Raw genomic sequence first — 27,824 nt, 5'->3', positions numbered from 1 at the left:
TTGGATTGCAATGCTCTGAGGAAATAGCTCCCCTCATTTAATTCCTGTAGGGAGAAATTAAAAGGTCTGTAGTACCTCTTACATCTCTGTCTGATTGTTCTGAAAGATCTTAGAGCCAAGGTGCCATATCTCTTGATAGAGGTGTACAAGATGATAAGAGGTATAGATCAAGTGGACAGCCAGAAACTTTTTCCCAGGGTGGAAATGGGTAATAACAGGTGGCATAATTTTAAGGTGTTTGTAGGAAAGTGCCTTGGGGATATCAGAAGCAGGTTTTTTACGCAGAGAGTGGTGGGTGTGTGGAACATCCTGCCAGAGGTGATGGTAGAGGCAGATACATTAGGAACACTTAAGAAATATCTTAGATAGGCTCATGGATGATAGAAAAGTGGAGGGCTATGTGGGAGGAAAGGGTTAGATTGATCTTAGAGTAGGTTAAAATATTGTAACAACATTTTGGGCTGAAGAGCCTGTACTGTTCTATACTTAAGCTGGAGGGAAATTCGGTGCTGGGAAAAGTCGGTGACGGGGGGAGAGTGTCTATATGGGCTGTGAGAAGGGTTTCGGTGGGTGGGAAGAATCAGTGACAGGGAGAGTGTCCATGACCTGTGGGAGGGGAGTCAGTGATGGGGGGAGAGTGTGTGGGCTGTGGCAGGGGACATCAGTGGGTGGGGACAGTCAGTGAGGGGGGAGAGTGTGTGTGGGCTGTGGGAGGGGATTCGGTGGGTGGGGACAGTCAGTGAGGAGGAGAGTGTGTGGGCTGTGGGAGGGAATTGGTGGGTGGGGAGAGTCTGTGAGGGGAGTGTGTGTGGGCTGTGGTAGGGGATTTGGTGGGTGGGGACAGTCAGGGAGAGTGTGTGTGGGCTGTGGGAGGGGATTTGGTGGGTGGGGACAGTCAGGGGAGTGTGTGTGTGGACTGTGGGAGGGGATTTGGTGGGTGGAGACAGTGAGGGGGAGAGTGTGTGTGGACTGGTAGGGGATTCGGTGAGTGGGGACAGTCAGTGAGGGGGAGAGTGTGACTGTGGGAGGGGATTCGGTGGGTGGAGACAGTCAGTGAGGGGGAGTGTGTGTGTGGGCTGTGGGAGGGAATCGGTGGGTGGGGACAGTGAGGGGGAGAGTGTGACTGTGGGAGGGGATTCGGTGGGTGGAGACAGTCAGTGAGGGGGAGAGTGTCTGTGACTGTGGGAGGGGATTTGGTGGGTGGGGACAGTCAGTGAGGGGGAGTGTGTGTGTGGGCTGTGGGAGGGGATTCGGTGGGTGGGGACAGTGAGGGGGAGAGTGTGACTGTGGGAGGGGATTTGGTGGGTGGGGACAGTCAGTGAGGGGGAGTGTGTGTGGGCTGTGGGAGGGGATTCGGTGGGTGGGGACAGTCAGTGAGGGGGAGAGTGTCTGTGACTGTGGGAGGGGATTCGGTGGGTGGAGACAGTCAGTGAGGGGGAGTGTGTGTGTGGGCTGTGGGAGGGAATCGGTGGGTGGGGACAGTGAGGGGGAGAGTGTCTGTGACTGTGGGAGGGGATTCGGTGGGTGGAGACAGTCAGTGAGGGGGAGTGTGTGTGTGGGCTGTGGGAGGGAATCGGTGGGTGGGGACAGTCAGTGAAGGGGGAGAGTGTCTGTGACTGTGGGAGGGGATTCAGTGGCGGAGTGGAAATAGGATTGTCATGATATATTGTCACATCTCAAATTCTTCATGTTTAGTTTGTATTGATCATCTCTGTAACGAATATTGGTGTCGCTTCAGCTGTCTGGATGGTAAGTTACCTCATCTATTAATTATTTCACATTTCTCAAATTGGTATTTGTTACTGTGTCATTTTCTTGGAAGATTTATTATGTCTTTCAGTTGGTCATCTCCGATCGATATCTGTTTGCTTAATGAAGTGAATAGCAAGGCTTTCTTCAATCTTTACTTACAGCTCATTGTGAAGGCCTCTCCAAAGAACAGCACACATTCTGTTATTGATTGCAACATCAGACAGTAAAGCAAGCTGAAAATCGATGAGTGGGTGTCTATTTTCTGAACTTTTGATCTCGAGAAGGGAGTGGATGACTGTTGTTCCCAGTCAGTTCTCTCACACAAGAGATTTAAATAAATAAAATTCATTAAACAGATACTTCTAGAACAACTGTACAAAATTCAAAGTAAATTTATTATCAAAGTACACATATGGCACCATAAACAACCCTGAGGTTCACTTTTTAAAATTTTATTTAGAGATACAGCACAGAATAGGCCTTCGCAGCTCTTCAAACCACACTGCCCCAGTAACAGCTGACTACCCCAGTTATAACCCTAACCTAATCACATAACAATTTGCAGTCACCAATTACCCTATCTGGTATGTCTTTGGATTATGGGAGGAAACCTAAATATTCTCCAGGGAGAACATACAGATGCTGCCAGAATTAAACACCAAACTCTGATGCCCCGACCTGTAATAGCATCGCACTAAGTGTGTCACTCCCTGGCCTCTATCTTTTGCAGGAATTCACAGTAGAACAAGGAAATGCAATAGAATCAATGAAACTATACAAGAAAAGACTAATAAACAATCAATGTGCTAAAGAAGACAATCTGCAAATATTATAAGTAAATAATGCTGAGAACATGAGTTGTAGAGTACTTGAAAATGAGTCCATACGTTGTGGGAACAGTTCAATGATGGTGTGAGTGATGTTAGCCCCCTGGTTCAAGAGCCTGATAGCTGAGGGATAATAACTGTTCCTGAGCCTGGTGGTGTGAGTCCTGAGGTTCCTGTACCTTCTTCCTGATGGCAGCAACAAGAAGACCTACCAGGGACAAGTTGCAGTGGTTGTGTCTCTGGCACCGAAGAGAAGGAGGGAAAAGAGGAGAGCAGTAGTGATAGGGGATTCGATAGTTAGGGGGACAGATAAGAGGTTCTGTGGAAGAGATCGAGAATTCCGGATGGTCTGTTGCCTCACTGGTGCCAAGGTCCGCGATATCTCAGATCGAGTTCTGGGTACTCTCAAGAGGGAGGGTGAGCAGCCGGATGTCGTGGTCCAATGACGTGGGTAGGAAGAGTGAGGAGGTCCCGAAAGGAGAGTTTAGGGAGTTAGGAGCCAAGTTAAAGGACAGGACCTCCAGGATAGCAATCTCAGGATTGCTACCAGTGCCACGTGCAGGCGTGTTTAGAAATAGTAAGATAACACAGATCAACATGCGGCTGAAGACATGGTGCAGGAGGAAGGGCTTCACATTTATAGATAATTGGGCAGCTTTCCAAGGAAGGTGGGACCTGTTCTGGTGGGGCAGTTTACATTTGAACTGGAGGGGGACAAATATTCTTGCAGGTAGGTTTGCTAGAGAGGCTCCAGTGGATTTAAACTAGATACAAGGGGGGAGGGGAACCAGAGTGTAGGAACAGAGGTAGGGAAGAAGGAAGAAAAAGAAAATAGTAAAGTTGTTTGCACTGTTGGTGATAAACAGAGGTGGAAAATTTCTTAAATGCATTTATTTTAATGCTAGGAGCATTATAAGAAAGGTGGATGAGCTTAAAGCATGGATTGATACCTGGAAGTATGATGTGGTAGCTACTAGTGAAACATGGTTACAGGAGGGGTGTGATTGGCAACTAAATATTCCTGGATTTAATTGCTTCAGGTGTGATAGAATTGGAGGGACAAGAGGGGGAGGTGTTGTATTGCTTGTCAGAGAAAATATTACAGCGGTGCTCTGGCAGGATAGATTAGAGGGCTCGTCTAGGGAAGCTATTTGGGTAGAATTGAGGAATGGGAAAGGTGTAGTAACTCTTATGGGGGTGTATTATAGACCACCAAATGGGGAGCAAGAATTGGAGGAGCAATTTTATAAGGAGATAGCAGATACTTGTGGTAAGCACAAGGTTGTGATTGTGGGAGATTTTAATTTTCCACACATAGACTGGGAAGCCCATACTGTAAAAGGGCTGGATAGTTTGGAGTTTGTAAAATGTGTGCAGGATAGTTTTTTGCAGCAATACATAAAGGTACCAACTAGAGAAGGGGCAATGTTGGATCTCCTGTTAGGGAATGAGATAGGTCAGGTGACGGAGGTTTGTGTTGGGGAGCACTTCGGGTCCAGTGATCACAATGCTATTAGTTTCAATATAATTATGGAGAAGGATAGGTCTGGACCCAGGGTTGAGATTTTTGATTAGAGAAAGGCTAACTTTGAGGAAATGCGAAAAGATTTAGAAGGAGTGGATTGGGACAATTTGTTTTATGGGAAGAATGTAATAGAGAAATGGAGGTCATTTAAAGGTGAAATTTTGAGAGTACAGAATCTTTATGTTCCTGTTAGGATGAAAGGAAAGGTTAAAAGTTTGAGGGAGCCATGGTTTTCAAGGGATATAGGAAACTTGGTTTGGAAAAAGAGAGATATCTACAATAAATATAGGCAGCATGGAGAATATGAGGTGCTCGAGGAATATAAAGAATGTAAAAAGAATCTTAAGAAGGAAATTAGAAAAGCTAAAAGAAAATACAAGGTTGCTTTGGCAAGTAAGGTGAAAATAAATCCCAAGGGTTTCTACTGTTATATTAATAGCAAAAGGATAGCGAGGGATAAAATTGGTCCCTTAGAGAATCAGAGTGGACAGCTATGTATGGAGCCAAAAGAGATGGGGTGATTCTGAATAATTTCTTTTCTTTGGTATTCACGAAGGAGAAGGATATTGAATTGGGTAAGATAAGGGAAACAGGTAGGGAAGTTATGGAAACTATGATGATTAAAGAAGAGGAAGTACTGGAGCTTTTAAGGAATATAAAAGTGGATATGTCTTCAGGTCCTGACAGGATATTCCCTAGGACCTTGAGGGAAGTTAGTGTGGAAATAGCAGAGGCTCTGACAGAAATATTACAAATGTCATTAGAAACGAGCATGGTGCTGGAGGATTGGCGTATTGCTCATGTGGTCCCATTGTTTAAAAAGGGTTCTAAGAGTAAACCTAGCAATTATCGTCCTGTGAGTTTGACGTCAGTAGTGGGTAAATTGATGGAAAGTATTCTTAGGGATGGTATATATAATTATCTGGATAGACAGGGTCTGATTAGGAACAGTCAACATGGATTTGTGCGTGGAAGGTCATGTTTGACAAATCTTACTGAATTTTTTGAAGAGGTTACTAGGAAAATTGATGAGGGTAAAGCGGTGGATGTGGTCCATATGGACTTCAGTAAGGCCTTTGACAAGGTCCCACGCGTAAGGTTGGTTAGGAAGGTTCAATCATTAGGTATTAATATAGAAGTAGTAAAATGGATTCAGCAGTGGCTGGATGGGAGACGCCAGAGAGTAGTGGTGGATAACTGTGTGTCAGATTGGAGGATGGTGACTAGTGGTGTGCCTCAGGGATCTGTACTGGGTCCAATGTTATTTGTCATATACATTAATGATCTGGATGATGGGGTGGCAAATTGGATGAGTAAGTATGCAGAAGATACTAAGATAGGTGGAGTTGTGGATAATGAAGTAGATTTTCAAAGCTTACAGAGAGATTTAGGCCAGTTAGAAGAGTGGGCTGAAAGATGGCAGATGGAGTTTAATGCTGATAAATGTGAAGTGCTACATTTTGGTAGGACTAATCAACATAGGACATACATGGTAAATGGTAGGGCATTGAAGAATGCAGTAGAACAAAGGGATCTAGGAATAATGGTGCATAGTTCCCTGAAAGTGGAATCTCATGTGGATGGGGTGGTGAAGAAAGCTTTTGGTATGCTGGCCTTTATAAATCAGAGCATTGAGTATAGGAGTTGGGATGTAATGTTAAAATTGTACAAGGCATTGGTGAGGCCGAACTTGGAGTATTGTGTACAGTTCTGGTCACCGAATTATAGGAAAGATGTCAACAAAATAGAGAGAGTACAGAGAAGATTTACTAGAATGTTACCTGGGTTTCATCACCTAAGTTACAAAGAAAGCTTGAACAAGTTGGGTCTTTATTCTTTGGAACGTAGAAGGTTGAGGGGGGACTTGATAGAGGTATTTAAAATTATGAGGGGGATTGATAAAGTTGACGTGTATAGGCTTTTTTCATTGAGAGTGGGGGAGATTCAAACAAGAGGACATGAGTTGAGAGTTAAAGGACAAAAGTTTAGGGGTAACATGAGGGGTAACTTTACTCAGAGAGTGGTAGCTGTGTGGAACGAGCTTCCAGCACAATTTGTTGAGGCAGGTTCGATGTCGTCGTTTAAAGTTAAATTGGACAGTTGCATGGATAGGAAAGGAATGGAGGATTATGGGCTGAGTGCAAGTTGGTGGGACTAGGTGAGAGTAAGAGTTCGGCACGGACTAGAAGGGCCGAGATGGCCTGTTTCCGTGCTGTAATTGTTATATGGTTATATGAGAGCATGTCTTGGATGGTAGAAATCCCTGATGATGGATGCTGTTTTCCTGGGACAATGCTCCTTGTTAACTGTATCACATTGATACAGCTCATAGGTACACTTTTTGTAATTGTAAACCAGTAGATACCTCAAAGTACATCAATTGCTCGGACTGGTCGCAAAACAATTAATGTTTTAGAGGCACAGAGACACACAGCTGTGAAACATGCCTGTTGCCTGACAGATCCTTATCAACCATCAATGACCCATTGCTTCCACCTCCCGCCCAATACACAATAAGTGGCATGGTGGTACTGCTGTCTGTAAGGAGTTTGTAGATTCTCCCCGTGCCCGCATGAGTTTCCTCTGGGTGCTCGGGTTTCCCTTCATTTTCCAAAGACGTACCTGTTGTGGAATATATTGGTGTGGGAAGTAAGGCGACACTTGCGGACTGACTAACAATACATTTCACTGTGTGTTTCGATGGACATGTGTCAACTAAAGCTAATCTTTATCCTTATGCCTATGTTATGGGAGGGAAGGGTTAGATTAACCTTAGAGTGGTTTAAAGGGTTGGCACATGGCAGCTGAAGAGCCTGTACTGTGTGGTAATGTCCCATGTACAATGCATGCATCCTGTTTGGACATGTGACGGTTCATGACCACAAGAAATTGCAAAGTTCTGGACACAGCTCACCACATCACAGTAACCAGCCTCCCCTCCCTGGACTCTATCTACACTTCTCACTGTCTCAGTTAAGCAGCCAGCAGAATCAAAGACCCCACCCACTCCAGACATTCTCTCTTCTCCCCTCTCCCATCGGGCAGAAGATACAAAAGCCTGAAGGCAAATCCCACCAGGCTCAAGGACAGCTTCTACCCCACTGTTATCAGACCATTGAACGGCTCTCCAGTACAATAAGATGGACTCTTGATCTCAGAACCTACCTCGTTGTGACCTTGTACCTTATTGTCTGCCTGCACTGCACTTTCTCTGTAGCTGTAACACTTTATTCTGCATTCTGCGATTGGTTTCCCTTGTTCTCCTTCAATACACTGTAATGATCTGCCCTGTATGAACAGAGTGCGAGACAAGCTTTTCACTGTATCTCAGTACATGTGACAATAATAAACCAATTCCAATACAAGTACCTCGTAGATTGTGAAAGGAACTTGTGTCGGTGACTCACTTGCCGCAGGATGTCCAGCATCTGACCTCCTGATGCTGCCGTGGTGTTTCTAAGGCAGGTTCAGGCTGAGATTGCGATCAAGTTTCTACAAATGTACTGTGGAGCATCCTAACTGTTTGCATCACCATCTGGTAGAGGATCGAAAAAAGCTGCAGAAAGTTGTTAACTCAGCCAACTCCATCATGGGCACTAGCCTCCCCAGCATCGGAGAAGGTGATGACTCCAAGAGGCAGCAAACATCATTAAGGACCCCCATCACCCAGGACCTGCCCACTTCTCATTGCCACCATCAGGGAGGAGATACAGGAGCCTGAAGACACACACACAACATTTCGGGAACAACTTCTTCCCCTCCGCCATCAGATTTATGAATGGACAATGAACCCATGAACGCTAACTCAATGTTTTTCTTTTTTGGTATCTTTTTACACTATTTATTTAATTTCTAAACTATATTTCTTATTGTAATTTATGGTTCTTTTACGTATTGCAGTGTACTGCCACCATAAAATGACAAATGTAATTACATGCTGCATGCCAGTGATATGAAATCTGGTTCTGATCTTGTACAGTGACACCCAGGAAGTTGACGATGGGGAAGCTGGCTGTGGTGAATGTCAAATGCAAGTCTTAGGACCACAAGACGTAGGAACAGAATTAGACCATTCGGCCCATTGAGTCTGCTACACCATTCCATCATGAGTGATTTATTATCCCTCTCAACCCTAGTTTATGGGCCTTCTTCCCATAAACTAATCAAGAACCTATCAATCTCCACTTTAAATATACCCAATGACTTTGCCTCCTGTGACAATGAATTCCACAGATTCACCACCCTCGGGCTAAAGGAATTCCTCACCTCTGTTCTAAGTGGACTTTCCTCTATTCTGAGGCTGTGCCCTCTGGTCCTAGATACTCCCACTCTAGGAAACATCTCTCCACATCCACTCTGTCCAGGCCTTTCAATATTCAGTAGGTTTCAATGAGATTCCTTCCTCATTCTTCGAAACTCCAGCAAGGACATGGCCAGAGCCATCAAACACTCCTCATAACATTGATCTTCATAAGCCTTCTCTTGTTGGTGGTCAATAGCTGGCCCTTCTGTGGCGTGAATGCTGGTTGTTACCAACCTGTACCTGAGGCCTGTAAGCAGGTATGGAATCAGAATCAGGTGTATAGTCCCTGCCTTTTATGTCATGATTTGGTTTTTTGTTTTGCAGCAGTGGTATAGTGCAAAAACATAAAATTAATATAAGTTACAAAATAATTTTTTTGTGACTGTATGTTTACCTGCTCTCTTATGTGCTACAGGTGCCTTGTGCTGTGTGTGACTGTCAATACTGTGTTTTGCACCTTGGCCCGTGGGAGGAAACCGGAGCACCCGGAGGACACCCCCGCATTCACGGGGGAGGATGTACACTCCTTACAGGCAGCAGTGAGAACTGAACCTGGGTTGCCTGAACTATGAAGTGTTGTGCAAACAACTACACTACAGCACTGCCCCTTGCAGGAGCCGCACTCAACATTTTAGCAACAGCTTCTTCCCGTCCACCCTCAGATTTCTGATGGACAATGAACCCAAGAATGCCACCTTACTATTTTTTGCTCTCTTTTTGCTCAACTTATTTAATTTATTTTTATATATTTATTTAATTTACGGTTTTATTATGCATTTTACTGTGTGGTTGAATGATAATTGAATATGAGCTTTAATGCAAAAATAAACCGAATGGTTGACTTTGTTTGCCAAGGAACAGTGAATGAAAATTAAAAACAATATTACAGATACTAAAACACATACTATTTGCTGTACTCAACCTAACCTGCTTTCTCCCTTTCTCAGTTCTCATGAAGCGTCTTTGAGCTGAACTGTTAACTGTTCCCCTTTCCACGAATCCTGCCTGACCTGCTGAGATTCACCAGCATTTTGTGTTTATTCCTTTACTGTTGGTTGTGCATTCAGCTGCGAGGCACCAGATCTGCAGACCCCTCCACGACGTCTTTCTCTTGTCTGCATTGTGGATCCTTGCCAAACCAATGACTTCAGTCCCCTGACCTAAAACCCTTTTAGGAAGAAAGATTAGCTTTATTTGTTACATGTAGATTCAAGATTGTTTAATGTTATTTCTAGTACTCATGTAAAGAAGAACAAAATAATTGTTACTTCTGATCTGATGCAGTTTCACTTTATACTCTGCTTCTGGGATGTCCATGGTCTTCAGACAATTACACACAAAATCTTTCTGTCATCATAACAGTGAGGGAGTCCCTTTTGTCCTTACCTACCACCCATCAGAATCAGAAGCAGGTTTATTATCAGCGGTGTGTGGTGTGAAATTTGTTAACTTAGTAGCTGCAGTTCAATGCAATACATGATAATATAGAGAGAAAAAAACTCAATATGAAAATAAATTACTGTTAAGTATTACATATATATTAAATAGATTAACAACTGTGCAAAAACAGAAATAATATTTTTTTAAGGTGTAGTGTTCATGGGTTCAATGTCCATTTAAAAATCGTATTGCAGAGGGGAAGAAGCTGTTGCTGAATTGTTGAGTGTGTACCTCCTACCTGACAGTAACAGTGAGAAGAGGGCAGGTCCTGGGTGATGGGGGTCCTTAATAATGGACGCCGGCTTTCTGAGGCATCGCTCCTTGAAAATGTCTTGGGTACTACAGAGTTTAGTACCCAAGATGGAGCTGACTAATTTTACAACTTTCTGCAGCTTCTTTCGGTCCTGTGCAGTAGCCCCCCCCCCCCATACCAGACAGTGATGCAGCCTGTCAGAATGCTCTCCACGCTACATCTATAGAAGTTTTTGAGTGTTTTAGTTGACAAACCAAATCTCTTCAAACTCTTAATGAAATACAGGCACTGTCTTGCCTTCTTTATGTCTGCATTGATATTTTGGGACCAGGTTAGATCCTCAGAGATTTTGACACCCAGGAATTTTAAATTGCTCACTCTTTCCACTTCTGATCCCTCTGTGAGGATTGGTTCGTGTTCCCTCATCTTACCCTTTCTGAAGTCTACAATCAGCTCTTTTTGTCTTACTGACATTGAGTGCCAGGTTGTTGCTGCGACACCACTCAACTATCATCCTGTAAGCCGTCTCATCTCCATCTGAGATACTACCGACAATAGTTGTATCACCAGCAAGTTTATAGATGGTATTTGAGCTATGCCTAGCCACACAGTCATGGGTATATAGAGAGTAGAGCAGTAGGCTAAGCACTCAAGTGCTCCAGTATTGATTGTCAGCGAGGAGGAGATATTATCATAAATCCACAGATTGTGGTCTTCCGCTTAGGAAGTCGAGGATCCAATTGCAGAGGGAGGTACGTAGCCCCAGGTCCTGTAACTTCTCAATCAGGATTGTGGGAATGATGGTGTTAAACATTGAGCTACAGTCAACTAACAGCATCCTGACATAAGTGTTTGTGTGTCCAGGTGGTCTAAGGCCATGTGAAGACCCATTGAGATTGCGTCTGCCATTGACCTATTGTGGAATTAGGCAAATTGCAGTGGGTCCAGGTCCTTGCTGAGGAAGGAGTTCATTCTGGCCATGACCAACCTCTTAAAGCATTTCATCACCATGGATATGATTGCTGATGGGCGATAGTCATTAAGGCAGCTCACAACTCTTCTTGGGCACTGGTATAATTGTTGCCTTTTTGAAGCAGGTAGGAACCAACACGTTACCCTCCGCAACTTCATCATCTCCAAAGAGACCCTACCACTAAACATATCTTTACCTTCCTTCCTCCACTTACAGTAGGGATCGCTACCTCCACAATTCCCTTGCCCATTCATCCATCCTCACTAATCTCCCTCCAGGCACTGATCCCTGCCAGTGACCTAAGTGCTATATCTGCCCATTTACCTCCTCCCTCACCTCCATTCAGGGCCCCAAACAATCCTTACAAGTGAGGCAGCACCTTGCCTGCGAACCTGCTTATTGTGTCCTGTGCTCCCAATGCAGCCTCCTCTACACTGGTGAGATCTGTTGTAGATTGGGGGGACTGCTTTGCCGAGCCCCTCCGCTCCGTCCACCAAAAGGGGGACCTCCTGGTGGCCAAACATTTTAATTCCCATTCCTGTTTCGATATGTCGATCCATGGCCTCCTCTTGTGATAGGATGAGGTCTCCCTTGGTGGAGGAGCAACCCTTATATTCTGTCCAGGTATCCTCTAATCTGATAGCAGGAGTATCGATTTCCTCGACTTCCTAACTGGAAGACCACAGTCTGTGCGGATTTCTGATAACATATCCTCCTCACTGACGATCAACACTGGCGCACCTCAGGGGTGTGTGCTCAGCCCACTGCTCTACTCTCTATATACCCATGACTGTGTGGCTAGGCATAGCTCAAATACCATCTATAAATTTGCTGACGATGCAACCATTGTTGGTAGAATCTCAGGTGGTGACAAGAGGGCGTACAGGAGTGAGATATGCCAACTAGTGGAATGGTGCTGCAGCAACAACCTGGCACTCAGTGTCAGTAAAGGAAGGGCCAATTATGAGGCTATAAGGCTAGAACTTGCAGGTGTGAATTGGGATGATGTTTTTGCAGGGAAATGTACTATGGCCATGTGGTCGATGTTTAGAGATCTCTTGCAGGATGTTAGGGATAAATTTCTCCCGGTGAGGAAGATAAAGAATGGTAGGGTGAAGGAACCATGGGTGACAAGTGAGGTGGAAAATCTAGTCAGGTGGAAGAAGGCAGCATACATGAGGTTTAGGAAGCAAGGATCAAATGGGTCTATTGAGGAATATAGGGAAGCAAGAAAGGAGCTTAAGAAGGGGCTGAGAAGAGCAAGAAGGGGGCATGAGAAGGCCTCGGCGAGTAGGGTAAAGGAAAACCCCAGGCATTCTTCAATTATGTGAAGAACAAAAGGATGACAGGAGTGAAGGTAGGACCAATTAGAGATAAAGGTGGGAAGATGTGGCTGGAGGCTGTGGAAGTGAGTGAGGTCCTCAATGAATACTTCTCTTCGGTATTCACCAATGAGAGGGAACTTGATGATGAGGACAATATGAGTGAGGTTGATGTTCTGGAGCATGTTGATATTAAGGGAGAGGAGGTGTTGGATTTGTTAAAATACATTAGGACAGATAAGTCCCTGGGGCCTGATGGAATATTCCCCAGGCTGCTCCATGAGGTGATGGAAGAGATTGGATAGGATCTTTATGTCCTCGTTGTCCCCGGGAATGGTACCAGAGGACTGGAGGGAGCTGAATGTTGTCCCCTTGTTCAAAAAAGGTAGTAGGGGTAGTCTGGGTAATTATAGATCAGTGAGCCTTACGACTATGGCGGGAAAGCTGTTGGAAAAGATTCTTAGAGATAGGATCTATGGGCATTTAGAGAATTATGGTTTGATCAGGGACAGTCAGCATGGCTTTGTGAAGGGCAGATCATGTCTAACAAGCCTGATAGAGTTCTTTGAGGAAGTGACCAGGCATATAGATGAGGGTAGTGCAGTAGATGTGATCTACATGGATTTTAGTTAGGCATTTGACAAGGTTCCACATTGTAGGCTTATTCAGAAAGTCAGAAGGCATGGAAGTTTGGCCAAGGGGATTCAGAATTGGCTTGCCTGCAGAAAGCAGGGGGTCGTGATAGAGGGAGTACATTTGGATTGGAAGGTTGTGACTAATGGTCTCCCACAAGGATCAGTTCTGGGACCTCTACTTTTCATGATTTTTATTAAGACCTGGATGTGGGGGTAGAAGGATGGGTTGGCAAGTTTGCAGATGACACAAATGTTGGTGGTGTTGTGGATAGTGTAGAGGATTGTTGAAGATTGCAGAGAGACATTTAAAGGATGCAGAATTGGGCTGAGAAGTGGCAGATGGAGTTCAACCTGGAGAAGTGTGAGGTGGTACACTTTGGAAGGACAAACTCCAAGGCAGAGTACAAAGTAAATGGCAGGATACTTGGTAGTGTGGAGGAGCAGAGGGATCTGGGGGTACATGTCCACAGATCCCTAAAAGTTGCCTCACAGGTAGATCGGGTAGTTAAGAAAGCTTATGGGATGTTAGCTTTCATAAGTTGAAGGATAGAGTTTAAGAGTTGCGAGGTAATGATGCAGCTCCATAAAACTCTGGTTAGGCCACACTTGGAGTACTGTGTCCAGTTCTGGTTGCCTCACTATAGGAAGGATGTGGAAGCATTGGAAAAGGTACAGAGGAGATTTACCAGGATGCTGCCTGGTTTAGAGAGTATGCATTATGATCAGAGATTAAGGGAGCTAGGGCTTTACTGTTTGGAGAGAAGGAGAATGAGAGGAGACATGATAGAGATGTACAAAATATTAAGAGGAATAGATAGAGTGAATAGCCAGCGCCTCTTCCCCAGGGCACCACTGCTCAATACAAGAGGACATGGCTTTAAGGTAAGGGGTGGGAAGTTCAAGGGGGATATTAGAGTAAGGTTTTTTTACTCGGAGAGTGGTTGGTGCGTGGAATGCACTGCCTGAGTCAGTGGTGGAGGCAGATACACTAGTGAAGTTTAAGAGACTCCTAGACAGGTATATGGAGGAATTTAAGGTGGGGGGGGTATATGGGAGGCAGAGTTTAAGGGACGGCACAACATTGTGGGCCGCAGGGCCTGTACTGTGCTGTACTATTCTATGTTCTATGAAAGAGCTAATTGTGGACTTCAGGAAGGGTAAGATGAGGGAACACATACCAGTCCTCATAGAGGGATCAGAAGTGAAGAGAGTGAGCAGTTTCAAGTTCCTGGGTGTCAAGATCTCTGAGGACCTAACCTGGTCCCAACATATCGATGTAGTTATAAAGAAAGCAAGACAGCGGCTATACTTCATTAGGAGTTTGAAGAGATTTGGCATGTCATGATACATGTTGGGACCAATGACATAGGCAGGAAGAGGGATGAGGTCCTGAAGTGTGAGTTTTGGAAATTAGGCAGAAGGCTGAAGAACAGGACCTCAAGGGTGACGTTCTCAGGATTGCTGCCAGTGCTACGTGACAGAGATGGTAAGAATTGGAGGAGATGGCAGTTGAATGCGTGGCTGAGGAGTTGGTGCAGGGAGTAGGGTTTTAGATTTTTAGATCATTGGGATCTCTTCTGGGGAAAGTGGGACCTGTACAGATTGGATGGGTTGCACCTGAACTCGAGGGGGAGCAATATCCTTGCAGGCAGGTTTGCTAGCATGGTTCGGGAGGGTTTAAACTAATTTGCGAGGGGGATGGGACCCAGAGCGATAGAGCAGTGAAAGAAGTGCATGGAGTAAAGCCAGATCTAACATACAGAGAGGCTTTGAGGAAAGAGAAGCAGAATAAACGGTGTAAAGACAGTAAGGTAGAAGGGCTGAAATGTGTGTACCTCAATGCAAGAAGCATCAGGAACAAAGGTGATGAACTGAGAGCTTGGATACATACACGGAATTATGATGTAGTGGCCATTACAGAGACTTGGCTGGCACCAGGGCAGGAATGGATTCCCAATATTCCTGGATTTCAGTGCTTTAAAAGGGATAGAGAGGGCGGAAAAAGGGGAGGAGGGGTGGCATTACTGGTCAGGGATACTACTACAGCTACAGAAAGGGTGGGTAATGTAGCAGGATCCTCTTTTGAGTCAATATGGGTGGACGTCAGGAACAGGAAGGGAGCAGTTACTCTATTGGGGGTATTCTATAGGCCCCCTGGTAGCAGCAGAGATACAGAGGAGCAGATTGGGAGACAGATTTTGGAAAGGTGCAAAAATAACAGGGTTGTTATCATGGGTGACTTTAACTTCCCTAATATTGATTGGCACCTGATCAGTTCCAAGGGTTTAGATGGGGCAGAGTTTGTTAAGTGTGTCCAGGACGGATTCCTGTCACAGTATGTGGACAGGCCGACCAGGGGGAATGCCATACTAGATCTAGTACTAGGTAATGAACCGGGTCAGGTCATAGATCTCTCAGTGGCTGAGCATCTGGGGGACAGTGACCACCGCTCCCTGGCCTTTATAATTATCATGGAAAAGGATAGAATCAAAGAGGTCAGGAAAATTTTTAATTGGGGAAAGGCAAATTATGAGGCTATAAGGCTAGAACTTGCAGGTGTGAATTGGGATGATGTTTTTGCAGGGAAATGTACTATGGACATGTGGTCGATGTTTAGAGATCTCTTGCAGGATGTAAGGGATAAATTTCTCCCGGTGAGGAAGATAAAGAATGGTAGGGTGAAGGAACCATAGGTGACAAGTCAGGTGGAAAATCTAGTCAGGAGGAAGAAGGCAGCATACATGAGGTTTAGGAAGCAAGGATCAGCTGGGTCTATTGGTTCTTTGAAGAGGTGACCAGGCATACAGATGAGGGTAGTGCAGAGGATGTGATCTATATGGATTTTAGTAAGGCATTTGACAAGGTTCCACATGGTAGGCTTATTCAGAAAGTTAGAAGGCATGGGATCCAGGGAAGTTTGGCCAGGTGGATTCAGAATTGGCTTGCCTGCAGAAGGCAGAGGGTGGTGGTGGAGGGAGTACATTCAGATTGGAGGATTGTGACTAGTGGTGTCCCACAAGGATCTGTTCTGGGACCTCTACTTTTCGTGATTTTTATTAACGACCTGGATGTGGGGGTAGAAGGGTGGGTTGGCAAGTTTGCAGACGATACAAAGGTTGGTGGTGTTGTAGATAGTGTAGAGGATTGTCGAAGATTGCAGAGAGACATTGATAGGATGCAGAAGTGGGCTGAGAAGTGGCAGATGGAGTTCAACCCGGAGAAGTGTGAGGTGGTACACTTTGGAAGGACAAACTCCAAGGCAGAGTACAAAGTAAATGGCAGAGTACAAAGTAAATGGCAGGATACTTGGTAGTGTGGAGGAGCAGAGGGATCTCGGGGTACATGTCCACAGATCCCTAAAAGTTGCCTCACAGGTGGATAGGGTAGTTAAGAAAATTTATGGGGTGTTAGCTTTCATAAGTCAAGGGATAGAGTTTAAGAGTCGCGATGTAATGATGCAGCTCTATAAAACTCTTGTTAGGCCACACTTGGAGTATTGTGTCCAGTTCTGGTCACCTCACTATAGGAAGGATGTGGAAGCATTGGAAAGGGTACAGAGGAGATTTACCAGGATGCTGCCTGGTTTAGAAAGTATGCATTATGATCAGAGATTAAGGGAGCTAGGGCTTTACTCTTTGGAGAGAAGGAGGATGAGAGGAGACATGATAGAGGTGTACAAGATAATAAGAGGAATAGATAGAGTGGATAGCCAGCACCTCTTCCCCAGGGCACCACTGCTCAATGCAAGAGGACATGGCTTTAAGGTAAGGGGTGGGAAGTTCAAGGGGGATATTAGAGGAAGGTTTTTTACTCAGAGAGTGGTTGGTGCATGGAATGCACTGCTTGAGTCAGTGGTGGAGGCAGATACACTAGTGAAATTTAAGAGACTACTGGACAGGTATATGGAGGAATTTAAGGTGGGGCTTATATGGGAGGCAGGGTTTGAGGGTCAGCACAACATTGTGGGCTGAAGGTCCTGTACTGTGCTGTACTATTCTATGTTCTATGTCAACAAATACACTCAAAAGCCTCTATAGTTGTACGGTGGAGAGCATTCTGACAGGCTGCATCACTGTCTGGTATGGGGGGGGGGGGGGGGCTGCTGCACAGGACCGAAAGAAGCTGCAGAAGGTTATAAATCTAGTCAGCTCCATCTTGGGCACTAGTCTACAAAGTATCCAGGACATCTTCAGAGAGCGGTGTCTCAGAAAGGCAGCATCCATTATTAAGGACCCCCAGCACCCAGGGCATGCCCTTTTCTCATTGTTACCATCAGGTAGGAGATACAGAAGCCTGAAGGCTCACACTCAGTGATTCAGGAACAGCTTCTTCCCCTCTGCCAGCCGATACCTAAATGGACATTGAAGCTTTGGACACTACCTCACTTTTTTTTAATATACAGTATTTCTGTTTTTGCACGTTTTTAAAATCTATTCAATATACGTAATTGATTTACTTGTTTATTTCTTATTATTTTTTCTCTGTTAGATTATGTATTGCATTGAACTGCTGCTGCTAAGTTAACAAATTTCACGTCACATGCCGGCGATAGTAAACCTAATTCTGATTGATTTCTTCTTCCAGTAAACAACACCCACACCCCATCTTCTTCTATTCCCCACACTGACCTTTTCCTTCTTCTCATTTGCCTATTACATCCCTCGGGTCCACTCCTCCTTCCCGTTCTCCTATGGTTCACTCTCCTCTCTTATCAGATTCTTTCCTCTCCAGCCCGTGACCTTGCCTTCGCCGATCACTTTCCGGCTATTTTCTTCCCCCTCCAACTTCTAATTCTGGCATCTCGCTCCTTCCTTCCCAGTCTTGAAGAAGGGTCTAGGTCCGAAACGTTGACTGTTTACTATTTTCCACGGATGCTGCCTGACCTGCCTGACCTGACCTGGAGTTCCTCCAGTGTGTGTGAGTGTGTGAGTGATATCAGCAACTGCAGATTTTGTCGTGCTTCTGACAATTGCTTTGTAAAAGACACGAACCTGGGCAAAGGAACCTATATTTGAGGCACGAAACGTTGACCATTCCTTTCCCCCACAGATACTGTACTGCTCGGCGCATTGAGTGGTGTGTTACAGTATCGTCATGGACTCTGCTGTTCCACCGGCTCCCACCAGAGGGAGACGCTAGCACAATGAGGAGGCCCCAGCCCTCGAGCAACGATTTGTTTTATGTTCTTTCGAGAGGTCAGATGGACCCCCAAAACACCCATCTCAGTGCTAACCCCTTCTACAGCACAGCATTCCCTCAGAACTGCCGCTCAGTCAACACAGCACTTCCTCAGACCCCAGCCACCCCCGACATTCTCTTCTCCGTCAGAACATCAAACATCACAACACAGCACAGTACAGGCCTTCCAGCCCATGATGTTCTGACAACCCTTTAACCTACTCCAAAATCTGAAGATATAAAGTCCTGAAAGCACCTACACCCAGGCTGAAGGACAGCGTATAAGACTACTGAATATTTCCCTCGTACGATAAAAACTCACAATCTACTTCATTATGATCTTGCACCTTATTGTCTGCCTGCAATGCACTTTCACTGTAACTGTAACACTTTATTCTGCATTCCGTTATTATTTTCCCTTGTTCTACCTTAATACACTGTGTAATGATCTGATCTGTATAAACAGTATGGAAGACGAGCTTTTCGTTGTATCTCATTACAGATAACAATAAGAAACTGATACCTAATTTACCCATCATCTGGAGTCACTTGAGGCAATGACAAATCCAATAACACACACAAAATGCTGGGGGAACTCAGCAGGTCAAACAACATCTATGGAGGGGAATAAACAAGTCAATAAACCTGAGACCCTTCAGCAGGTAGTATGGTTGACTGTTTATTGCTCTCTATAGAACTGTTTCCTGACTTGCTGAGTTCTTTCAGCATCGTGTGCTGCTTTGGATTTCCAGCAACTGCAGAATCTGATCGGTTTATGTTGGGGACCATGCATGGTATTGGAAGTGCGGCGATAAATGCAGTTTCTAGTTCGGTACAAACTGCTGCAACTCCACGGCGCCTGGTCCTTCCGCACCACGTTCACAGCGCGACCAGTCACTCACTTCGCATGCGCAGACGGCGCCGGTGCCGTGCATGGGGTTGGCTCCTGGACTGCGCGTGCGTGTTGCCGTTGCCGCGCACATGCCAGGGCGGGGGCGCGGGTGACGAGTAGGTTCTGCGCATGCTCGCTCGGCCGGCCCGCCCGCCCGCCTGCCTGCCCGGGTTCGGCTGTCAAACGCTGCGAAGTGGATGTTTTTAACGGACACGCGGCGGGCACGGGAGGGCGAGCAGTCGGTTCGGATCGCGGGCGATGGGAAAGATGAAGTGAAGTGGGTCCAGTTTCAATCCGGGGGGGCGGCAACGACCACAACAGGGGAAGGGGAAAACCCTTGAAGCGAAGATGAGGCGGGTGCCGCCACCGACCGCCGCCTTCTTGATGAGGCGGGTGCCGACGCCGACCGCCGCCTTCTCGGCCGCCTACTTGCTGCTGCTGCTGCTGGCGGGCCGGGCGGCCGCCGTGATCTCGGAGCAGTTGAACATGGAGAAGCCGGTGGCGGCGGCGGTGAACGTGTCGTATGTGGAGCCGGAGAGCGGGCAGCTGCAGCCGGTGCTGGGCCGAGCTGACGGCGGCCGCTACGGACGCGACTCGCCGAAGGAGGACGTGCCAGGCGGCATGGTGCTCGCCCCGGCCCGCGATCGCCAGGGCTGCGAGCCGCACACCCGCTTCGTCGTGCCGCCCGACACCCGGCGCTGGATCGCGCTGCTCCGCCGCGGGAACTGCACCTTCAAGGAGAAGATCCTGCGGGCGGCGGCGCACAAGGCTGCTGCCGTGGTCATCTACAACAACTCGAGCGGGGCGGACCTCGTCACCATGTCGCACGAAGGTGAGCGGAGACCCGGGGTCCGGGCCTGGAGTGGTGGGATGCGGAGCAGGGACGGGGGAGAGGAGGAGGGTGGAAATGGGAGAGAGGGGTGGACCACATTGTGAGCAATGAGAAGGTGACGAAGTGATGGAGGAGGGACATTCTGTTGATTACGGGTGGGGAAGATCCCACAGAAGTGGGGATTAGGAGATGGAAAGGGCCAAGGGAGCATTGGTAGAGAAGGAGGCATGTGTGTGTTGGGGGAGAGGGTGGGAAGAGATATTAATAGGAAATGTAGCTTGTGAACGGTAGACCATGGTGTGTGAAGTGATGGAGAGTGCTGTGGGGAGGAGTGGAGCATCAAGAGCGTGTTTTCTTTGGGATCTCCGATTTCCTCCCGCAATCCAAAGCCGTACCAATTAATTGGTCATAGCGAATTGTACCTGTGATAGGTGAGGGTTAAATCGGTGGGTTTGCTGGGCTCGTTGGGTCATAAGGGCCTGGTCCAAGCTATGTCTCTAAATAGATGAAATAAATAGAGGTGCTGGGTGAACATTACCAGGGGGTTCTTGAGTCCACAGGAGTCAGTGATCTGGAAACAAGCTGGAAGAATATCCAACAGTTTGGCATTGTCTAGATGGGCCGAAAGGGCTGTCTCTGTCCTGTAATGCTTTATGAATCTATTTGAGGTGAGGTTAAGGCACTGGAGGCACTGTGAAAGGTGAACTTGTAAACTAGCAAGGAAAAAATAGGATGATTATCCCCGGAACACCTCTGGGAATTTAAAAAGTCAAGTGAAGGGACTGTCCATTACATTTAGAAACGTTTCACATCACAACATAAACTGTAAGGTTATTCTTCATAACATTTGAGATGTTTCAAATGTGGAAAGTTTAAAAAAAATTAGGTTGAAATGCATAACAAAAAAAAAGTAAACATTTTAGACAGAGATCCTTCCTTACAACTCATGGCAGACTCCTCATTGCTTTTCCACTGCCCAATAAACTGGCCATGTGTACCAGCTGCTTATGGTTTTGTCCAATTCTGCATTTCTTGTGCCATTTCTTTTAATGTGTGTAGTTTTCCAAACCAAATTTGTTCTATGTTGTTTGGATATAAGTGACGTTTATGCAAATTTTTCCTTAATGCCCAAGTTCAAGTTTAGTTATCATTCAACCATACATGAGTATAGCCAAATGATACAGTTTTCCTCCAGGATCAAAGTGCAAGTTACATTACAAACAGCACACCACGTAGCCCATATAGTTATGATTGCAGAGAAACATACAGTAAATTCTTATAGATCATAGTGAAACTCCTAATATTAGCTACAAAATAACTCTTGTCGTCATTTGGCAACCAACAAGGGCCTTTAAGGAGAAGGTTAACTATTTTCTATATCCATTGTGGGTGACTTGCTTTCAATTTTAAATGCCACAGAAATGTTAGTTGCTCTTTTAAATAGAGAAACTTAAAATGAAAATTCCAACAGTTATAAACAGAGCACCATCAGATTGAGAAATTGAAATAAATTAAGTAATGGTTAGCTTGCGTAATATTTCAACACTCACAACATGCTGGAGGAACTCAGCAGGCCGGGCAGCATCCGTGAAAACGATCAGTCAACGTTTCGGGCCGGAACCCTTTGTCAGGACTGTAGGGGGAAGGGGCAGAGGCCCTATAAAGAAGGTGGGGGGAGGATGGGAAGGAGAAGGCTGGTAGGTTCCAGGTGAAAAACCAGTCAGGGGAAAGATAAAGGGGTGAGGGAGGGGAAGCAGGGAAGGGATAGGCAGGAAAGGTGGAGAAGGAATAGGGGAAAACACAATGGGTAGTAGAAGGAGGCGGAACCATGAGGGAGGTGATAGGCAGCTGGGGGAGGGGGCAGAGTGAAATAGGGATAGGGGAAGGGAGGAGGAGGAATTTACCAGAAGTTGGAGAATTCAGTGTTCATACCAAGGGGCTGGAGACTACCTAGACGGTATATGAGGTGTTGCTCCTCCAACCTGAGTTTAGCCTCATCATGGCAGTAGAGGAGGTCATGTATGGACATATATGAATGGGAGTGGGAAGCAGAGTTGAAGTGGGTGGCTACTGGGAGATCCTGTCTGTTGTGGTGGACAGAGTGGAGGTGCTCGATGGAGCGGTCCCCCAATCTGCGTCAGATTTCACCGATGTAGAGGAGGCCGCACCGGGAGCACCGGATGCAGTAGATTACCCCAACAGACTCACAAGTGAAGTGTTGCCTCACCTGGAAGGACTGTTTGGGGCGCTGAATGGTGGCAAGAGAGGAGGTGTAGGGACAGGCGTAGCACCTACACTTACAGGGATAAGTGTAGGTGGGAGATCCATGGGGAGGGATGTGTGGATCAGGGAGTCGCAGAGGGACCAATTCCTGTGGAAAGCAGAGAGGGGTGGAGAGGGAAAGATGTGCTTAGTGGTGGGGTCCTGTTGAAGGCGGCGGAAGTTGCGGAGGATAATGTGCTGGATCCGGAGGCTAGTGGGGTGGTAGCTGAGGACAAGGGGAACTCTGTCCCTGTTGTGGTGGCGGGAGGATGGGGTGAGAGCCGAAGTGTGGGAAATGGAGGAGATGCAGGTGAGGGCATCATTGATGACAGCAGAAGGGAAACCACAATCCTTAAAGAAAGAGGATATTTGAGATGTCCTGGAACAGGAAGCCTCATTCTGGGAGCAGACGCGGCAGAGACGGAGGAACTGGGAATATGGAATGGCATTTTTTGCATGTGGCGGGTTGGGAAGAGGTATACTCGAGGTAGTTATGAGAGTCAGTGGGCTTGTAGAAGATGTCAGTGGACAGTCTGTCTCCAGAGATGGAGACCGAGAGAATGAGAAAGGGGAGAGAAGTGTCCGAGATGGACCAAGTGAGTTTGAGGACTGGGTGGAAGTTAGGAGCAAATTGACGAGCTCAGCATGGGTGCAGAAAGCAGCACCAATGTAGTCGTCAGTGTAGCGAAGGAAAAGTTGGGGAACATTACCAGTATAGGTTTGGAGCACAGACTGTTCCAGATAACCAGTGAAGAGGCAGGCATAGCTGGGGCCCATGCAAGTGCCCATAGCTACACCCTTGGTCTGAAGAAAGTGGGAAGAGCCAAAAGAGAAGTTATTAAGTATGAATAATTAATCTGTTGGGATCGCCTATTGCATCCGGTGCTCCCGGTGCAGCCTCCTCTACATCGGTGAAACCTGACGCAGATTGGGGGACCGTTTCGTTGAGCACCTCTGCTCTGACCGCCACAACAGACAGGATCTCGTGGTTGCCACCCACTTCAACTCTGCTTCACATTCCCATTCAGATATGTCCATACATGGCCTCCTCTACTGGCATGATGAGGCTAAACTCAGGCTGGAGGAACAACACTTCATATACCGTCTAGGTAGTCTCCAGCCCCTTGGTATGAAAATTGAATTCTCCAACTTCTGGTAATTCCCTTCCCCTATCCCTATTTCACTCTGTCCCCTCCCACAGCTGCCTACTACCTCCCTCATGGTCTGCCTCCTTCTACTACCCATTGTGCTTTCCCCTATTCCTTCTTCACCTTTCCTGCCTATCCCCTCCCTGCTTCCCCTCCCCCACCCCTTTATCTTTCCCCTTACTGGTTTTTCAGCTGGAATCTTTTAGCCTTCTCCTTCCCCACCCTCCCCCACCTTCTTTATAGGGCCTCTGCCCCTTCCCTCTACAGTCCTGACGAAGGGTTCCGGCCCGAAACGTTGACTGATCGTTTCCACGGATGCTGCCGGACCTGCTGAGTTCCCCCAGCATATTGTGAGTGTTGCTTTGACCCCAGCATCTGCAGAGTGGTTTGTGTTTACGTTGCGCAATATTTCACTTTGCACTTCACATTTTTTGAGCTAAATTACCAAATATATTTGCACTATTGCAAAGATGAAAGCATTTTGTAGCAACGGGCGACTCAGTACAGCTGTGCTATTGAAGTGTGTAGTTTTGCAAAAGGATTGTTGACATTATGGTTATTTACTTGTGTTTCAGCTGCAAGGTTTACTGTCAGTTTGGTTTGCCCACGGTTAGTAGATTCACTGGCATAGTAAGTAACAGTAAAATATTAAGCCCATCTGTTGGAGAAAGTGCAAGTCCTTCCAGACTGCTGGCATTCACCCCCAAGTGTGCAGTATGTCTGTATCTTAAAATTAACTACATATTTTGCTTTCTAAAAGTCTCTTTTCCAATAAATATTGCAAATTATTTTGGAGTCTGAGAGCAGGGGGAGTTTGGATCTGGTTCCCTAATGGCCTTTCCACTTGGATTTTCTTAGTCTGAAGTTTAATTGAGAGCTTGGATTACTGTGATCAGTCGGATCAGTTCCATCAGAATCAGGTTTATTATGATAAAGCTAGGTTGTGAAATTTGTTGTTTTATAGCAACAGTATATTGCAAAACATAAAATATACTGCAAATTACAGTAACATATATTGAGTTAAAGATTATTGACATCTGATTGTACATGTATACAACCCACTGGAACACAGTACACCCTCAAAACAATAAAGACATAAAACAAAATAAGTTAACAAAATATAGTTTGAAATGCATGTGAAGTGCACAGCACAGGTAAACAGTAAACAGCTCGCTGTCCTGGTGATGAGACCTCAGTGGTGAAAGGCTTTTCATTAGTCTCACAGCCTGGAGGAAGAAGCTGTTACCCAGTCTGACAGTCCTAGTCCTGATGCTCCTGTACCTCCTTCCTGATGGTCATGGGTCAAAGAACTTGAGCAATAGTGGTAGAGATCCTCAACAATGCTCACTTTGCATACAAATGCATATATTCATGTCATTATTTGTATATTTATGTATAACACATGTAAAGAAGAGAGCATAAATAGTGATGTCATTTTCATGGGATTGTCTATATGGTAAAAGGTGGCCTTGTTTTTTCTGCCGGTAGATTGTAGATTCCAAAGACTTGTGCACCACAGTGGTGTAGCAGTTAGCAGTTAGGGTGTTGTAGAGTTCAATTCTGACAGTGTTCTGTAAGGAGTCTCTGTACATCCTCCCTGTGGAATGCATGGGCTTTCCCTGGGTGCTCCAGTTTCCTCCCACTGTCCAAAGACATACCGGGTAGGTTAATTGGTCATTGTCAATTGTCCTGTGGTTAGGTCAGGGTTAATCAGGGCTGTGGGGTTGCTGGGGCAGCAAAGCTTGAAAGGCAGAAGGGCACACTCCATACTGTATCACTAAATAAATAAATCTATTTAGAAAAAGACAGTCAGATACCAAATTACTCGCAGTGCTTATTGGTAATAACAAAAACTTGTATCACATGTTTTTGTGCAGCTGCTCAGGGCAGCACACAGGTGCAGCTGGTAGAACCACACCCTTGCATGTTCTCCCTTCCACCTGCTCCACTTCTCCCTTAGTCAAAAGTGTGTGGGTTGGTGGGTTAATATGCCACTATCGTTTGGTCCGAATTTGTTAGTGAGTGGCAGTGTGGAGAGTATGGGTGAGAATGTGGAGAGGATAAATGGATCAGATTCATGTAAAAATGGGTACTGCTGGGCAGTGTTGACTTAGTGGGCTAAAGAGCCTACTTCCATGCTCTCTCCCTATAACTAACATAAGATATTGAAACAGGAGTGAGTCATTTAGCCCCATGTGCTCCTCTACCTGTCAACAAGATCATAGCTGATCCTCGACTCAAATGCTATTTGTGTTATTTAGAGATACAGCGTGGAACAGGCCCTTCCAGCCCAACGAGCCTCACCACCCAGCAACCCACCAATGTAACCCTAGTCTAGTCAGAAAACAATTTACAAAGGCCAATTAACCTACTAACCAGGATGTGTTCGGAATGTGGGAGGAACCCACCCATGTTCAAAGAGTAGAAGCCCCTTACAGCCAACACCGGAATTGAACTCTGAACTCTGATGCTCTGAGCTGTATTAGCATTGCACTATCCATTATGCTACCATGGCACCCATAGATTGCCTCCCCTACCCTGGAATTAATCCATCACAATTCCAATAAAAATCCATGAGTAATGCAATCACTCAAGTTAAGTATGATGTTTTCCCAAGGGTTGATTCCTTTGATGGAGAGCATCTGTGTGTGACTATGTTTAGAGAAGGCTGATGTACAGGCAGCCACCAGAATGTCTTTGACACCTGGGGATCCTTCACTGCTGCAGCCTTCCTCCACCTTCACTGCTGTTGTGGTGTGTCATCATCTTCTGCTAGCTCCACTATTGAGGTCTTGGTTGGATTGCTCTTTACTGTATCTGGAACCTCCCTCTTGACCCAACCACCATGGGTGATCATACCAGGAGCTCACCTCCTGATGGCATCGCATTCGGAATTTCAGGAATTCACAAGCCTCTCCATCGCGACAAGGCAACGATCCTCAGAGAAGAATCCACCGCTGAACTTCTTAATATTAGTCCTAGATGGCCTACTTCTTACTTCAAGACTCTGACCTCTAGTGACAAAGCCCTCAGCTGGGGAAACAATTCTCTCTCATCTACTGTAATGTCTCCCTCCAAGAATTTTGTACATTTCGACGGAGTTTGTCTTTGGTTCTCCAGAAATCTGGAGAATTGAGGCCTAATGTGCTTAATCTCATCTCTTATGTATGATGTACCATAGATTTTTAACCATACATCAAGAAATAGCCCTTTAGGTTCACCATATCTATGCTTATAAAGTTCCCGATCCACTTTCCCAACCTGAAGCATTCTCTGCTTTAATGATTGAATTGCTCCTCTACATGTTGTGAGGGTCTCCGCCTCTACCTCCAACCATTCCAATCTTCTTTGGGACCCTTGTAAATAAGCCATAAGAAATACGAGCAGAATGAGAGTATTTAGCCCTTCATATCTCCAATATTAACTTAAACCAATGATCACAATACTAACTCTACAATAGTTATCCTAGAAACTCATCTGATCATAAACACAGGAGATTCTGGAAATCTAGAAACACACGCGCGCGTACACACACACACACACACACCCTTGAGGAACTCAGCAGGTCAGGTAGCATCTATAGAGAGGAAGAAACAGTTGATGTTTTGGGCTGAGACCCCTCATCAGTACTGGAAAGGAAGGAGGAAGAAGCCAGAATCAAATTCAGAAGCAGGAATTCTGATCTCTGCTGTCTTTCTTTCCAGTCCTATGAAGGTCTTGGCCCTTCTGCATTGATGCTGCCTGAACCCATCTGGTCAGTTTTTCTGTTGTCTCTATTTTAGATACAGAGATCAAAATTATAAACAATGCCCCATGTGTTCTTGCCAAACCCTACAATAGTTCAATTTAATAACACAGCATGTGTGCAGTGTACAACTTGAAATCCTCACCCTTCACAGACATCCATGAAACAGGAAAAAAACAAAGAATGAATGACTGAAAACGGTAGAACCTCAAAGCTTCTCTCCGTCCTCCCATGCAAAATTATCAACCCTCTCCCTACACCAAAAACCAAAATCTGCAGATGTTGGATATCCAAGCAACACATACAAAATGCTGGAGGAACTCAGCAGGCCAGGCAGCATTCATGGAAAAGAGTACGGTTGACATTTCAGCCAAGACCCTTCATCAGGACTGGAGCAAAAAGATGAGGAGTCAGAGTTGGAAGGTGGGGGGAGGGGAGGGGAGAAGAAGCACAAGGTGATAGGTGAAATCAGGAAGGGGTGGTGTGGTGAAGTAAAGAGCTGTGAAGTTGATTGGCAAAAGAGATACAGGGCTGGCGAAGTGGGTATCTGTTAGAAGAGGGCAGAAGGCCATGGAAGAAAGAGAAGGTGGAGGAGCACCAGAGGGAAGGATAAGATGAGAGAGGGAAATGGGAATGGGGAATGATAAAGGCAGGGATCATTACCAGAAGTTCAAGAAATGGACGTTCATGCCATCAGGTTGGTGGCTACCCAGAGGAAATATAAGGTGTTCTTCCTC

The 27,824-nt window shown here is 45.9% G+C and overlaps 1 protein-coding gene across 3 annotated transcripts in view; it reads left to right on the top strand.

The window, feature by feature from the left end:
- The first annotated feature begins 19,221 nt into the window (after nucleotides 1-19,221).
- Nucleotides 19,222-27,824, top strand: part of rnf130 (ring finger protein 130) — a 153,570-nt gene continuing 144,967 nt past the window's right edge. For all 3 annotated transcript variants that reach the window (XM_063053075.1, XM_063053074.1, XM_063053076.1), the window contains exon 1: nucleotides 19,222-19,932. In XM_063053075.1, coding sequence (XP_062909145.1) covers nucleotides 19,449-19,932 — 484 coding nt within the window. In that variant the 5' untranslated portion in view covers nucleotides 19,222-19,448. The remainder of the gene's footprint in view (nucleotides 19,933-27,824) is intronic.

Source organism: Mobula hypostoma, chromosome 7, assembly GCF_963921235.1.
Source record: "Mobula hypostoma chromosome 7, sMobHyp1.1, whole genome shotgun sequence".
Classification (NCBI taxonomy): Eukaryota; Metazoa; Chordata; class Chondrichthyes; order Myliobatiformes; family Myliobatidae; genus Mobula; species Mobula hypostoma.
This window is presented reverse-complemented; position numbering and strand designations above follow the sequence as displayed.